General features: G+C 37.9%; 2 protein-coding genes across 2 annotated transcripts in view; one reads left to right on the top strand and one right to left on the bottom strand.

The window, feature by feature from the left end:
* Positions 1-11,005, top strand: LOC113240328 (DNA-directed RNA polymerase II subunit RPB7). The gene is made up of 6 exons (XM_026477601.1): positions 1-117; positions 200-309; positions 384-543; positions 2,512-2,562; positions 2,664-2,801; positions 10,661-11,005. Exons 1-6 carry the CDS (start codon positions 106-108, stop codon positions 10,709-10,711), a joined length of 522 nt encoding a protein of 173 aa, XP_026333386.1. The 5' UTR covers positions 1-105; the 3' UTR covers positions 10,712-11,005.
* A 1,992-nt stretch (positions 11,006-12,997) lies between these two features.
* LOC113240332 (myosin-I heavy chain) overlaps positions 12,998-16,985 on the bottom strand; it is a 28,839-nt gene continuing 24,851 nt past the window's right edge. The window contains exons 30-35 of the mRNA XM_026477605.1: positions 16,616-16,823; positions 16,327-16,459; positions 15,937-16,072; positions 14,338-14,580; positions 14,054-14,257; positions 12,998-13,748 (exon numbers count right to left, since the gene is read on the bottom strand). Of these exons, the coding sequence (XP_026333390.1) occupies positions 13,626-13,748; positions 14,054-14,257; positions 14,338-14,580; positions 15,937-16,072; positions 16,327-16,459; positions 16,616-16,823 (1,047 nt within the window). The 3' untranslated portion in view covers positions 12,998-13,625. The remainder of the gene's footprint in view (positions 13,749-14,053; positions 14,258-14,337; positions 14,581-15,936; positions 16,073-16,326; positions 16,460-16,615; positions 16,824-16,985) is intronic.

Below are 16,985 nucleotides of genomic sequence, written 5' to 3'. Positions count from 1 at the left end.
AAAGCCGAATGTAAAATTCGTGAATTTCAATTAAAAACTGATGTAATTGTAAAAGCTAAAAGGCATGAGGATCGTTAGTTAATAAAAGATTAATAAATATAGAAAATGTTTTACCACGTAAGTACTAAATAGACCTGTTTTCACAAAAAACTGTACGCACACTATGTAGCTCATTTATAAACATTGTTTTTTTTTTTAGATTTCATTGGAACATGAGATTCTATTACATCCACGATACTTCGGTCCACAATTACTAGATACGGTGAAGCAGAAATTATATACAGAAGTCGAAGGAACATGCACTGGAAAGTAAGTTTGATGTTGGTTAGGTTTTACATACTGCACATTTATCAGTTGAGAATGTTTAAATTTCATGGTTTCAGGTACGGTTTTGTGATCGCAGTAACGACAATAGATAATATAGGAGCTGGTTTAATTCAACCAGGCCAAGGTTTCGTTGTGTACCCTGTCAAATACAAGGCGATTGTGTTTCGACCATTCAAAGGGGAGGTTCTTGAGGCGATAGTTACGCAAGTAAATAAGGTATGTTTGAATCTGTATGCTTCTTTTATTATTTTTTTCTATCAGCCACCATGCTCAGGAGGCTGTTGATGCTGCTGTGTACGTGCATAATTAGGGATGCTACTAACTTGTGCATGACGGCATAAAAGGTATCTGTCAGAATGGCTGCTTGCCTGGAGCATTTGGTACTGGGTGTATGTTCAAGAATTGCCACATATTTGCTATTCCTAAATAATCGCTACCTATGATATATTCTGAGAAATTTGAAAAAAGTTGACCAGCCATTGATTTCAGGATGGTTGGTCGCCACTTTATTCTGTATGAAGGGCACACATTTTCTACAAGTACATATTTATAGAAGTATTCATGAATTTAAGTTTCAGCTTCATATCTACATCGGTTAAAGATTTAAAATTTTATGATGAAGTGCCTGATGAAATTATAAAAGCAACAGTTTTTTGTACTATTTTGCATTCCTATCAGGGCACATTTTTAGTACCATATAGTTTTTAGTGCTACGTCCCTATTAGGCCAACATTTTGGTCCTTTACAGGTCCCACAGTCAGCCGAGAAGCCTGTGAATGACTTAAAATGATGGTTTGTTTGTATAGTTCCAATCCATTTTGAACAAAAAGTAAACAAACCTCTTTGGTTAAAATTCTAATGCAATCACTCAATAAATTGAATAAGTAACACTTTCATGTATATTTCGAAAATTTAAACTTGGTATATCATCACTTTTTCCAACAATATTCATTTGAATAGCATCGTAAAATCGTATTTGAAAAATGGTAGTCCAAAAGTGAGGTTATTATTCATCTATACTTCTATGACTTGCCTATGGTTGCATAGTGCTGTTTGAAAAAAAACATTCGGTTCAATCAAAAAGTTTAGTAATCAATAAATTATAAAATCGAACATTTCAATCGCAATTGAATGAGTATCTAAGTGTAAGGATTTGAAGGAGGATTTAAATTGAAATTTTAGATATAAGGAACACCACTAGTATGACTAAATTGAACAAATCGATTCATTCAATCATTTAATTAATTCATTTGTAGTTGGCGTTACAACTGGCCATCACTAAATCGTCTATGGTCTGGTCAGTGACTTGTTTGTTTACTTTTTGTTCAAAATGGATTGAAATGAAGTATAAAAACAAATATACACAATTTAGATCTGAAAAAATAGATACATAGTCCATGCGAACAAAGTTGCGGGTGAAAGCTATTTACTACACTATAACTATAAGCAGCAGTTTCTTTCACGTAATTGATTTCCTTTTGTCAATGTCTGCTGTTTATACATGATGATGTCATACTAAAAACAGTTGCTTGTATCATTTCATCAGGCATTTTTAAATCTGTAAAATTTTTTTAACCAATGTAGATATGAAGCTGAAACTTTAATTTGTGAAACTAGCTATATAGCTTAACAGCAATAATTGGTAATACATACTTCTGGAAAATCTGCACCCTTCATGCTGAACAAAGTGGTGACCAGCCATTTTGATACCAGAATGGCTGGATAACTTTTTTCGAATTTCTCAGAATATGCCATGGCTGGCAATTATTTAGGAAAGGAAATTCTTGAATATACACTTAGTACCCCAGACACCACAGGCAACCAGCCATTCTGATGGGCTATGAAAGTCATCCGTGCGCGCCTCCTCCGCGAATATCCCAGACGCACTACAGTAACTCAACAACCCCATCAGCAACCTGAATGCATTGCATAGTACCGCTGATCAGGCTGCAAGTGTAGGAAATTTGACAATAAGTCTTTTATCCATCATTTGTTCATTCATTGGTCCAGACAATCTATATGCACTTGTAACTGTAGGAGGTAGTGACATAAAATTATACTGACACCATAATGTACATAAATGTGGCTATTGGGTGGCCTTGGAATGTCTATATTACACAGGTTCAACACCAATAAAGAAAAAAAATTAAATGTATGTTTTATTTTAATTTATTTATCCTACAGGTGGGAATGTTTGCCCAAATAGGACCCCTAAGTTGTTTCATTTCACATCATGTAAGTATTTATTTTCTTAGTCACACATTTATAAGCAAGCTAGCTATGGCCAGTTTTATTTTGATTATTAATTTAGTTTTAAATATATTAATTTATTGCAGTCTATTCCAGCTGATATGGAGTTCTGTCCAAATGTGAATCCACCCTGTTATAAGAGTAAGCAGGAAGACAATGTCATACAGGAAGAAGATGTCATCAGATTGAAAATAGTTGGCACAAGAGTGGATGCTAATGGCATCGTAAGTATCTTTTGTTATCTCAAGTTTTTTTCAATGCAATTTTTTTTGTTGTAGGCAAGCATAAGTATTTTTGAAAGTAGGTAGTTGAAAATTTTAATAAGATTAACAGTAGGGCTAGCACGATAAGGCGCGACGATCACAGAGCTCAACAAAAAATTTCAATTTTATTTTGAAAAACTACCAGCAGTAAATAGGCAATATATAATTTTGGTAGGACTACATCTGGAATTACCCAGATGACTAAGACATATGTATATGCAAAGACTACAATGAGTAGAGGGTTCCAGTTGGCTGATTTCCTCCTGTGAAAATAATTTCCTACAAATAAGAGTTATGTGCCAGGCAACCACACCATTTACCAGGTAAATGGTGTGGTTGCCTGGCAAACTCTCAAACTAAGGAATTCCCTGTATTTGACCTTCTGCAACAAAAGGTAACCTATCACAAACTCGAAACTTTTTTGTCCGAAATAACGTTTTTCGAATTTTCATTACACCGAAAACCGAATTATAACGAAACAGTTGTTCTTTCGGGATATGTTGAATGTTTATCGCAAAGACACGTTTGGGTTCGGTTAAATTAGGTTTAAAAGAAAAAACATTTTCCTCTCATAATTGCTTTCGAGATTATGAAATTTCGACCAAACGTTATTTCTGGAAAATGTCATTTTGGACTACTGATAGGTATTCTGGGGCACTTCCCAGAACGCCCAGACTGAAACTCAATTTGGAAAAGTTCATTTCCCAAATTGGACGTAGTTATAATAAAAAGATCCAAGTCACACTTTGGGCGAAAATGAGTTAAGTACACCACGTGATTCACCGTAGCATATTCTTTCATGCCAGAAAGACTCGTGTCGATATCTCTAATATTGGCGAAATTATAAGTATGTAGCGTTTTGAAAAAAATGCAATTTGCCCAGAAATATTTTTAATATACGATCCAGGTTTCCTGGACTCTCATTCAACAACACATGACATGATCCACTTGAGTATGAATCGTTCTTAAAGAATACTAAACTATGAAATATGATGGCCAATAAGATTCAAATAAACTTGAATTATTTTGTTTTTATTGTTTCTTTTTTACCAAAGTAACTTGTATAGTGTTGGCTTTTTAAAATCTTGAAACAATAGGATCGTTTTGATTATTTTTTTTATAGGGACAGAATGTTCCAGTTACGTTTAACACAATTACTTTGAAGGTCGAACTACTTAAAAAATGTAGGATTTCAAAATAGCCTTTCAAATTTTAAAGTCACCTTCCAAATTTTCATAGAACGGCCGACATCTTTTGATGTTAAATTTAACATAGACCAGCCCCCGTTCATGCCTCCGCGATAAAGCTATTATATACCCACATTTAGCTGTCTATTCGAGGAATAAACCGCCACTTTGAAATTTTATCACAATAACGAACGTGTCAAGCAATGTGACGTCACATTTTTGTCGCACCGCGTGCACATGTTTTCTTTACTCACGTGCCGCGACCTATGGCCGCGAAAGTATATCGCAATGCCAAACATGGCCATGGCAAGATCACATCTGAGTTTAAAACATTTTGACAGCTCTGCACGGTAATTTTATCAAAGTAAGATTTGAGCGCCACAAACGAAATAAATAAAAATAGGTTGTTACATATTAACTGTTGGAAAAAGGTGAGGAGAAATCGACTGCGATAAATATCAAATATCATCAGTCGTGTTCAATGTGTGATCGGAAACGGACGCGCTGCACTACTTTGCGAGAATTATTTTAATTCGCGATTTTGCGCGGCTTAGGCTGCTGCATGTACGTAAGTGACAATGGGTTCCCAACAACTCATTGTCAATGAGTTTCTGGCATTCGTGCAAAATGCCATCGACACAATGGATGAAGTCAGCATCGAGCAGATCTGCAAATCTAATTTCAACGAAGATGAGATTTGCAGTGGCAAGGTGCTGCTGTTCCAGAGCTGCGGCAAAGAGCAGCAGATGCCATCTCGTCGGAGGGATGGAGGCTTGAAGAGTGTCCAGGATGTTACTGCATTCTTGAAGAATACCGATCCGGACGACGTGCCTACTTTCGTGGCGAAGGATCTGCACAAGTTGCCTCCGGTCACCTTTGACCACGTCGACGTCACCAGGCTCTTAAAGGACATCACGTCCTTGAAGTCGAGTTTGGCTGAAGTTCAGTCAAAATTGGAGGCGTCGGATAACTCCATAAGTGAGCTACGTGCCGAAGTTGCGTTGTTACGCAACCCCGCTTCGGTATGTAGGTCACCGACAGTCTCCTACGTCAACACGCGTCGCGGGGCGCGAAAAGCATCCGTCGGCAGTATTGAGTCGGCTCGTATGTCGCCGGTCATTGCTGTTGTCAATGCACCGTGCCCCCCTGCCCGCCCCTCCGCCTCGGAGGTTACGTCACCCGTATGCACGTCATCGCCCGGGCGTGCATACGCCGCTGTTGCCGCGACTATTAGCAGCGGAACCGCGACTTCAAAACCCGAGTTGCGGAAAACTGCAAAGGGCGGTAGTAAACCCCGAATGCCTGTCTCTGGAATCGCAGGTGCCAAATCTCAGAGGCAGACCGACAGGTGCGACGAGGACGGCTTCACAAAAGTGGAGAAGAGAAGAAAGAAACCCACCAGCCGAAATCTATGTGGCACAGCTCCAACGGGACAGAACTTCTTGCTTCGTGCGGCCATACCGACGACGCAGTTGTACCTGTCTCGACTGCATTACTCCACGAAGTCTGAGGATATAGTGGAGTATATCCGGTTGAAAGCCCAATTCACCCTGAGGGTCGAACGTTTGGAGTCTCGCCACAACGTTAACTTTAATTCGTTTGTGGTGAGGGTCCCAACGGTCCATCTGTCGACCTTCATGCAGGTAGAGTTTTGGCCGAAGGGTGTCATGTTCCGGCGGTTCAGAGGAACGATACATGACACTTGTTTGCGTCGCACGTTGCCGAATAGTAATTCGTGTAAATAGTTAATAAGTTTATATTATTTTATATGTATGTTAGTCTGTAAGGTATGTATCAATAATAATAATATGTATGTTAGTATGTAAGGTATTTGTTATATGGGCCTTAGTTGCCTGAAATAAATGAATAAATAAAAAAAAATAAAAAAATATGTCAAGGGGAGGTTTATCATTATCGCTTGCGATATACCGCCATGCTACGCATGATGTCATTGAGCTTAGCCTCAGTTATCACCTGGCCATAGTGGCGTTAAACTATCCTTAAACTATTGTTATGTTAATATGTTATGTTGATTTATTTGCTAACAAATTTTGAGGAAAATTATTAGGTACTTAGCATACAGAAAACGATGAGAGGTAAGCGAGAGAGAGCGGTCGACGCCACTATGGCCAGGCGATATTTGAGGCTAACCTCAATGTCATCTTGGGAACCGTGCGGTATATCGTATGCGATAAGGATAAACCTCCCCGCGACATATTTATCGCAGTCAATTTCTCCTCGCCTTTTTCCAATATTCACATGGCTTCTAATGACACAAGTTATTGTATGTATGAGTAACAAGTGAGGCAGGTAGAGAAGCACAGGAAGTTGGCTCGTGTCTATTATGGCATATTAATAACGAATTGGCGGTGGGCGTCAAAGACCTTATACTATTCAGTGATTCACGAGGAGGTCAAAATATGAACATTAACAAATTGATGTTGATGCTAAAATTGGCTCTGGACACCGACCTTAAAAACGATTCACTGTCGCTATTTGGAACCTGGGCATAATTTTTTGCCCAATAATACAAATTTTTGAAAAATTGAAGTAGCCTTGAAACACGTCTGACGTCTTTACACAATCGAAGAATTATGGATATTATGAAGACCTGTGCAAAAGTAAACCCATTAAAAGTGTAGGAAGATAAGGATTCTGGTTGATGTGGCTGAAATTGTATTAAAAATTTAACAATATCTTATCATTAAAACCCAAATTAATAAAGCATAGAACAAGATGTTAAAGTAGTGTCGAAAAAACATTACTTGCGGCGGTGAATGTCGGAAAATCGTGTGCCGTATTCCAGCATGACAATGGTCGAGTTGTTGAAATTTAACGTCGTTATTTAATCGATTCTAGTAGCAAAAAACTAGATTTAGTCGGTCCGTCGTTCATAAGTTATAAGGGTTTTACTGTTTTAAGTTTTACTGTCCACACTGGGATAAGCTTATTTCAGCGGCACCATTTCTCAATCTCCAGAACCACAACACCTAGCTTAGATCTGATTACACTAAAAAAAATTGTGATTTAGTCGGTTCTAGTCGTAAAAAACTAGATTTAGTCGTTACACCGTTTTAAAGTTATTACGGTGTTTTACTGTCCACCCTGTAATAAGCTTATTACGGCGGCACCATTTTTGAATTTCGAAAACCACAGCTCCTATCTTAGATCTGATCGCACCCAGAAAAAGTCGTGTATTAGTCGGTTCTAGTCGCAAAATTTTAAAATTAGTCGCTCTTTTGTTTATAAGATATTGGATATTCAATTATTTCCGTTGATAGGTACATTTACGTAGAAAATCGTCCACATAATGAAGAATGTGTATTTAAGGAAGAACACCGTTCCAGCAGATGTTCGTTGTGAGATCACTCAAAATATCGTATTCGTGGTGATTAAAATAATTTTCATCATTTTAAACGTTTTTTACGTAGTTGTGGACCGAGGCGTTAATTCATGCATTATTATTATTTTATTTATATGTTGAGCATTGGCTATAGAGCCATCAACTTAAAAAGGTAACAAATAATTAAGAAACTCAAAATGTAACATACGTAACTAAAAATTAAATAATGTTAACATTGTTACTTTAAAAAAGTTATTCATTCATTCTGTCGACGCGTTTTTATTGCACGCGTCTTGATATTTATGCTATTAATGAAAAAGAAATGCAATAGATATATTCCTATATAATTTCTTTGTTACACTAAACGACAAATTCTTTGATCGCAAACTCCACTTTGTATCAAACGAAATAATACAAATTACCATTCTTATTTATTTTACTTTTATAGGTTATATTTTTTTATGTAATGTTTTGTATACTTCTGCAATTTTAATCCTGAGCCATTTTGAAATATGGGGTAAAGTCAATGATCAACGTTTATTTTTACGAATGGAAAATATTATCTATGGTTTTAAAATTTTGACTTTTAACTCCTTTTCTTTTGCTCGTTTGAACTTTGTGTATTTTTTAAGTTTTGTGAAAAGTGAAGACAAACATGTCGATAGGCCCGAAATAAAAAAAGTATATTTCGACTCCTAAAGATAACGAAATCTGTCAATTTATAGTGCAAATTGCTCAGAGCGAAGTGGATAAAACCATTTTATATAAAAAAGAGCCCATTTACTGCTCAAGCTTTTCGACAAAGAGATCAATTCAGATGCTTGCAATTTAGTAGATTGCGTAACAAGTACAGCAGATGTAATTAATATCTTATATCCTTACAGCACAATGCGGCGAAAAATATGTACATGCAATGCCTCTGACAAGAATAACTTTACTAAATGTCTGTATATGCCTATCAATATCGAAATTATAGAAAAAGAGGGGATAGTGGCATTAAACAAGTCTATAAAATATCAATAAATAAAGACAAAGGACCTGTTCTGGTTGTGGTGCTACTGTGAAATTTGATTATTACCCAACGACTAACTTATTTATTGAGACATCTGGCGTTGCTAGCATCAACATTAATGATGTACCGTGCTGCATCAAAATAGGCAAACAAAAATATACTGTCTTGGCTATTAGTTAGTATGTACCAGGCGGCATTGGACATTTCAGAAGTTGGTGCTTATAGGATAGCTACAAAAAATTGGCAGTGTTACGACGATTTACAGGACTTAACCACATTGCCTTCCAACCAGATATTGCCTCAAAATATAATCTATACAACTTAGTTTGTATTTAAAACAACTCAATTTTCTTTCTAAAAATGAAAAAAGCCAATTACATAAAACACTAATTTTAAGCTATAACAATTTTTATATTTGATTTTTTTTTGGAAACAGTAAAAAAATAAAAAACTACTATTACCTACTTTATGTGAAACACTAAATATCTGTGTGCACGTGTTATGTACTTGCTGTACATAATTATTATTCTAAGTCTGATTATTCTGTGATTTTTTAGTTTAAGAAATAATATAGATCTGTACTGCTAAATCTGTGATTTTTAGATATTTAAATATTTTTCTTCGTTGTAATAAGTCATCCATTCATTCAATGAATTCTTATCAATAGTCGTACGCGACTGTACTCCGTGCGTCTCGTTCGTTTCGTGTAAGCCAGGAGCTCAACACGACATACATACACTAATAAATATCATGTCAATCGATAAATCCTAAGACCATTAAGGAAAAGTAACTATACGTTTTTTGCTAATTTTGCTTGTATTGAAAACTAAACATTATTAAAACCTTCAAATACCACGTATTTAAAAAAAAACACAAAAGCTGTATATTATGCAAAATATGTACATGAGCTCCGAGACTAATACAGGTATAACCTCAAAATAATAAATCGGTTGTATCTTTTTAACAAAGGAGCGACCAATTCTAAAATTTTGCGACTAGAACAGACTAATTCATGACTTTTTCTGGGTGCAATCAGATCTAAGATAGGAGCTGTGGTTCTCGAGATTCAAAAATGGTGCCGCCGTAATAAGCTTATTACAGAGTGGACAGTAAAACACCTTAATACCTTCAAAACGGCGTAACAACTAAATCCAGTTTTTTTACGACTAAATCACGACTTTTTTTTAGTGTAATCAGATCTAAAAGCTAGGTGTTGTGAAAAAAAAAAAAGTGTTGTGGTTCTCGAGATTGAGAAATGGTGCCGCTGAAATAAGCTTATCCCAGCGTGGGCAGTAAAACATCCTTATAACTTTTGAACGACGGACCGCCTAAATCTAGTTTTTTGCGACTAGAACCGACTAAATAAGCGACTTTTTTTTCTGGCTAGTCAAATTTCAAACACTCGACCATGGTCACGCTGGAATAAGGCACACTGGAAAATCTTTTGAGACTTTAGGATAAATAAATAAGTCAAGTTTTTTTTAACAAAATAATTCTTGAAGGAACTAGTCTTCTAATAAAAATATTTTAATGCATCCGAATAATGTCAAAAAATTGCATGTTTTTGCGAAAAACCTGAGTTAAATATGTAATTTTTATTACTGTAGAAAATGATAAAGTTATGTAGGAATGTAGTGTTTAGAGATTTCTTAAAATTCATAAAAATGCTATTAAATTCATTTAATTAAAATAAAACGAATAATATACACTTTATGCACATTTTGGATCATTTTTGCAAAATAAAAAATAATCGCAAAAGTTTTCTTGCCATACAAAATCGAAAATATTCAAATCGTATTTTTTTTAAACTGCCATAAGTCATTAATTTACGAAATGTTTGGCAATTGATGTGAAACTATATAGTGAAAACTTTAATTTGCCGAAAAAAAATGAAGATCGGTTGAGAATTCCAGCAGCAGTTAAAATTTTAAACTAACTTCCATTTTCTTGAAACTTACCAATTGTGACTTGGATCTTTTTATTAGAACTAAGTCCAATTGGTCCTACTGGGGAATCTGCCATTCACTGAAAAAAGGAATCAAACCTGGGGCCTTCGCACCGTTAAAATAAAATCGAGTGCCGATTATTGGCGCGCCCACATTGTAAACCGTTAGGCCGCTTAGGTAATTTCTAGGTGGTTATAATACAATTTCTAGGTGGACAATTTCTAGGTGGTTATAATACAATTTCTAGGTACCACGAAGGTTGTTATTTTGCATCGAGTATAAAATAACCCTTATCAGAATATATTTACAGACAGACATTCGTTTTTTTACAGTTTGCCATTGGGACGCTGATGGATGATTACCTAGGATTAGTTACACAATAAGATTATGTAATAAATGAATTTAAACAACTCCTCTGGTATTATCATTTATTTGGCAATCAAATAATAGGTTAAATTCCATATGTACACATTGTAACAAAACAATCCAAAAAAGGATAATATATTTGGACATCTCAGTCTATTTGGGCAGTACAGTTTCACAGAACAGGTAAATGAGGATTCGTTAATTCTAATACAGTCACCTTATATCTATTACACCCTTTAATATTGTATAAAAACAGTGCAGAACAATTTTATTATGGTGAAACAGTTTAATTGAAAATCATTTAGTGCATTTATTATGAGGCTGGAGGCCAAAAGTTGAAAGAATGCCACTTATCGTAAATTCGCGTATACAGAGAAATAATTGGGAAAATGAATGTTAATACTGTAGTTATTTCTAGATGTTCATAATTGTAGTTGAAATACCACTACAAACGGTGTAGTGATAATGCATACGATGAAACACGGTTTAGTGGTTTGCATAGTAATGGCAACATTTTCTACACTATATAATTACACATTAAAGCAAACAATTGAATCAAGTGCCTAGATAACCAAGTAATATATTTTCTTTATACACCACTAGCAATTATACTTCTTGAAATATTTGTTCACAAACGCAAAATAAGTTTCAATTCGGTGTGCGTGAGTATTTGCTCAAAGCAGCGCACTGTTGTGTACGCTTTTGAAGTGAAACGTTTCTTCAAAATTAGTTATCTCCAGATCTAAGGCAAGATCGGAAGACAGTTCATTGGTAAATCAAAAAAGAAAAATTCTGACTCCATTGTGATGCTTGAAGATTGAAATAACAAGAGATTTTACAGTTCTGTGTACGCACTAAAGTTTGTAACATATTTGGGTGTGGGAATGATGATTACAAGAAGGCGTTCTATGTGGTTTTTTTAAGTAAGGCTGCAACCTTAACATCCGCTTTTACCCTTTAATTGTAAAACGATTCTAATTTTGGCTCCTATTTAATTATTACGAAAATTCCAAGTCAATGAGTACATTTATTATTATATGAAAGTTTATGTACAATCTTCAAAAAAATTTAAAAATTATATCTAAATTAAAATAATATCCAAAGGGACAATTTGAGTCTTTGGTTTTATCCAATATACAAAATCTTGTTACATAGAATAAATAAATCTTAATCAAATATTGCTCACCCTTAAAACAAAATATGGCATCTAAATAAATAATACTCAATATGAGATCAAAAACCAAATCTAAGCAACCAATTGTCTAAGCACCGGGTAGGCCACAAATTAAAATTGCCAACGTCAGGGTTCCGCGTGTCGATACACGCGTAAATAGCCAATGTCAAAATACAATTACGCATCTACTAAATGCTAATAATATATTATTTGTAATAAATATGGTGTAATATCCAAGCTAAGTCAATGCTTACCTATCAATCGCCTAATATCAAATATACTTTAACCATAAAATATTGAGACATAACATTGTGCAATATAGTGTGAATATGCATGATACATAATATCCTATATGAAACAATGATAAATAATTTTGCAGTCATAATAAGTTTGCACAAATCGCTCACTGAACAATAAATACGCCAGGAATACCTTTATGTTGCCACTAAATAGAGCCGCAAAACAAAGTTATTCCAGCCTTTACAAGGCACAAATCAAGGTAAAGGATTATTTCTTCAGCAGTAATTACAATATTCATAAATATTAAAGACATAATTCAATTTTACTACATACTTTACTAATTTTCTTGGATATAGGGTTTGGGGCAATGTAACCTTATAAATTACAATGATAAATGAAATGCCAAGTCATTACAAGAATTGTCTATGAGCTTTCTAAGGTTTTGCATTTTTGTATCGATATTTTTTAAGGAGTCACGGGCAACACGGCCATATCCATTATTTATATTTTTTGTATACTACTGTAGTATATAATATTAGTACTGACAAGATAGATGTTGTTCGTGCGACACTACTCATATCGATGCATTTATACATATTTTGACCACACACTAGAAGGAAGATATTCATATAGGAATTATTAATAAGTCTATCTAAATTTTAACGCTATTTAACAGCAAAGTTCAGCAATTTTAACAGTAATAATACTGACATACATTTAACAAATTTGAGTGGAATATAATATAACGTAGTGTATAAAAGTTGAGCTATGTATGGTTAACAATTTATTATGAAGGTTTTGCTTCCCCGTCGTCTGGCTGCTGAAATCGTCTTTCCTTGCACTCCTAACTGAACACTGACCACGCCGAGCCCAATAGCGGAGTAAAAACCGGGACGACATCTTTATTTCCATTTAATTTGATAGTCCCACGATGACAAATGTTTATTTATCAAAGATAAAATGTTTAGCGCCATCAGTCCTACGCATAATCATAGAAATTATTTCGATGTCATTTTGGTCTCCGTTCCGCTATTCGGTCGCACTTTTGAGCTTTGAAGTAAATGCAGACATTCTCTGATATGTTTTCACTAATAAACTTTGTTAAAAATAATTCCAATTATAGTTTCGCCAATTTACAACCCGTACGAATTTTATACATAAAAATTTTGTTACTGTAAGTACACTACACCATATCAACATTTACTTCCCACAAAGACGCACACACTGCCGTTCGAAACGCGACACTCGACGTTTTAACGGATCGCTGACGTTACTTACCATTCACTAACATATCTTCCGAGCACGCCGAGCAGCGGTCGCGTACCGGCGACAACGGAAGACTTAAATGAGCAAAGCGATCGACGCGAGCCCCCACTGTACCTCAGACGAAGTAACCGCTAGTGGCGTCGGGTCAGTGCCGCGTTTCAACCGCATAGGAACCGTTCCGTGCCCGCTGCAACGCGAGCTCACTGCCGGACGTGGAAGCACTGGCACTAGGCGGCGGGCTGCGCCGCGTGTCACGAGGCGGCCGCGGCCGAGCGCGCCGCGCCGCACGGGTCCGCCACCGGCGCCACCGCCGGCGACACCGGCCCGCGCACCGCCTCGATGTAGTCCTTGATCAGCGTCGCGATCTGGTAAGCCTGGTGAGCAGTACCATCTTTTAAACACAGCTGTATCACAGTGGTGTCTTTCATACCGCCCGCCTGCCTGCCTCTGTGGCCGAACGGTTACCATGCTGGACTGCCACGCCGAGCTCCCGGGTTCGATTCCCGGCCCGGGAGAAATATATGTAAGTTTTGTGGTTGTCTAGGTGTGTCCATGGCACCCGCGATACAGGGTTTTCCTGGTGCGGGGTTACGAGTATGTGCTTTATTATTATTATTCCACCTAATTTCAGAGACTTTGAAACTGACTCGGCGTCCGGTAACAAAGCGCTGCACTGTACCTGGTCCGTGGAGAGCACGAGCTTGGCGTGCTTCCGCTCGGCACGCATGACGAGCAGCAGGGCGCGCGGCGCGGGCGACACGGCCAGCAGCTGGTCGTGGTCGTGCGACACCAGCGCCGCGCGCGACCCGCGCCGCAGCAGCGTCAGCCCGCGCGCGTCCACCGCCAGCCACAGCGCGCGCGGCCAGTTCGACGTGAACGATTGCTGGAAAAGGTCATCCGAGCGTCAGCGGGGCGACCCCCGCTGGCTGGTTCCGGGCGAGGCGGGCGCGCGGGTCGACTCACGGTGACGTCGAAGATGGTGGCCCTCGCGAGCGGCCACGAGTTGGCGAGCGTGAGCGCGCGCTGCATGGCGCCGAGCGGCGGCGTGCCGCGCAGCGACATGTGGTGCAGGCGCACGGCGGGCGCGGGCAGCGCGGGCGCCGCCAGCCGGGGCGGGACCACGCCGCCCGCCAGCATCGCGCACTCCTCGCCGCCGCCCAGGCAGTCGCCGCTCACCACCTGCGCGTGCAGCGCCGCCAGCATCACCTGCGCCGAAACTCAACTCGATCAGCGCCGCCCGTAACCTGCGCGTGCCACTAAGGGTCTTACGTAACAATAAGAGTAACGCTCAGTTCATATAAATTTTCTTTAAGAAGGTATAAATAAAGTAGGGAAAAGGCGAAGGAAAAGAAAGAATGGCTGTAATAGAAAACAATGGTCTAAAACCATAGATATCAAACAAATCTTTCGATTTTCCTGCAGCTTCAATCTAACATTCTTTTATTTCGAACTCATTGGAAAAACTTAAAAATTAAAAATACTCTACGTTTGACCTACGAGTATAATGGAATTTAAATATCCAAAACAATAATACATATACATTTTTCTTCAAGCTACAGCAACATACAAATTGACATGAAATTGAAACGGTTGTCCGAAATATGAGTTGTGTTAAAGTTACTCGAAATAAAATGTTTAGTAATAATAATAATAATAAAATAAAAAATTAATTTAACGTGAATGCTTTTCGCTTCGATATTTTAGGGACTTTAATTACAAAAATCATATAAGAAATTCAAACATTTCAGTAAAAATTTATTGTCGATAAACGTCAGTCATCGTAAATGAACATCACTATATTTGAGTCTAGAAATTTCTATGGAGACAAAAAGAAAACATTGAATAATAATAGAAATAGTAACTAAGAATGTGAATAGCCGGTGGAATGATATCTCACTGGTTTTAAAATTTTAGTTTACAAGGTGTATCGCTACAACTTGGCATTTTCACGTTTTACGAGAGATCTTGTATGTACAACGATCACCATGTCACTGTGACGATGTTTGTAGGCGTGTCACCTCGATATGATCAATTTGATCATATCGAGGCGACACGAACCACGCCCCCATGCCAAATCTCCCCTTTTTTTCTATATCTATGTATGAAACGCAGGTACAATACTATAGAACACTCCGTAACTTAAATTGCATATGGACATGCTTATCGCCTACCCCAAAAGGGCCTACTGTATTAGTGTATATATTGCTGCTTTATAAGCAGTTAGGTTTACACGATTAAATAATTTTTATGGGAGTGACGACGAAAAACAATTAGAGAACGAAAGAATCAGGAACCAGAGGAAAGGGTGATAAAAATGAGGGATGAAAAAGGTCGCATTGTCACAGGCTGCAGCGTAATTTCAACGCGACGTTTAAATAGACCTATTTCCAGTTGACATTAGTGAGAATAGCGACATCTAGCTTATACTTCCTACTCATTGGAAATTAAACTTTTTCCTTTGCGGATCTAAATAGTGTATATTTATTTTTCAAATAAAGTACAGGTCCCGTTGACTCGTTCGTGGGTAAGTGCGAAGAGTCAGGCTTTACTGAAAATACTCACGGCCTCATCCATCTCGATGGGCAGGCGATCGTGGCGCACGGCGTGTAACAATTGATAGTACAATAACTCCATCTCCGCAGCGCAACTCGAATGCAGCGGTCGTTCGCCCAAAAATAGACGCTTCTTGAACACCAGTCTGCGCGCAATAAAATATAATAACACAATTACAAAATAAAAACCGATTGACTTCTTTCCTACAAGATAAATAATATTTATTTTTTAATAAAAATATAAGCGCGTTTTTGACATCCATCTCACCTGATGGAAAGTGACAAGGTCGACGATGTAGCATGCATATATTGAAAATAATTTAGTTTATTAAGGGGAAGATTAAAGAATAAATGGCGGAAAAAGACCTTTCAGTAATAGACAGTGGAGGCAATATGATACCTGCAAGCAGCAGCCGTCGCTCCGGCTTTCTCCCATCTCGCGAGAACATCCCCTACGCGTTCGTTGCCGCCCAGGACGCGTTCGCCCGCGCCCGCTGGCGCAGGAGTCGCGCACACTTCGTACAGAGCGTATCCTGTGGCGATAAGAACCATTACACACCAAGTTTTTAGAACTAATTTCGTCTTTCCAATTTCATTTCCGACGAGTTATTAGTGTGTGAAACGGACGAGTATGACGTTAAGACGTATCAATGAAGTATTATATAGAGTATCAACAAAAGTATATGTACCGGTGGCAGTATCGGCGAGCCCGATCTTGTCACGCAGCATCTGCACTAGATGATCCGCGGTGGCGGCGGGTCCAAAGACGAGCCCATGCTGCTTGCCGTCGAGCAGCAGCACGCGCGCGTGCAGGCCGCGTCGCGCCGCGGCGCATAGCACCTCCTCGCGGGACGGAGCCGCCACGCGCCGAGGCACCTGCGCGATGCTCAGCGCCACCTACACACGATAAACATTATCAAAATATATGATGGATCTTAATTTACAAACTCTGTGGAAACTTTGATAGTGTTCGGTTCAAACTTTCAAATGAACTCTAGTGTTCGGTTCAAACTTTCAAATGAACTCGGTTCAAACTTCTAAATGAACTCTGTTCAAACT

Source organism: Hyposmocoma kahamanoa, unplaced genomic scaffold (genome assembly GCF_003589595.1).
Source record: "Hyposmocoma kahamanoa isolate Upper Pololo Valley unplaced genomic scaffold, ASM358959v1 132, whole genome shotgun sequence".
Classification (NCBI taxonomy): Eukaryota; Metazoa; Arthropoda; class Insecta; order Lepidoptera; family Cosmopterigidae; genus Hyposmocoma; species Hyposmocoma kahamanoa.
Note: the sequence above shows the minus strand (reverse complement) of the source record. Positions and strands in the feature narration are given on the sequence as shown.

Bases quoted from the DNA above. Each gene is read 5' to 3' on its own strand.
- LOC113240328 (XM_026477601.1), top strand. The intron at 544-2,511 runs GTATGTTTGAAT...TTTATCCTACAG, and splicing joins TAGTTACGCAAGTAAATAAG to GTGGGAATGTTTGCCCAAAT. The intron at 2,802-10,660 runs GTAAGTATCTTT...GTTTTTTTACAG, and splicing joins GAGTGGATGCTAATGGCATC to TTTGCCATTGGGACGCTGAT.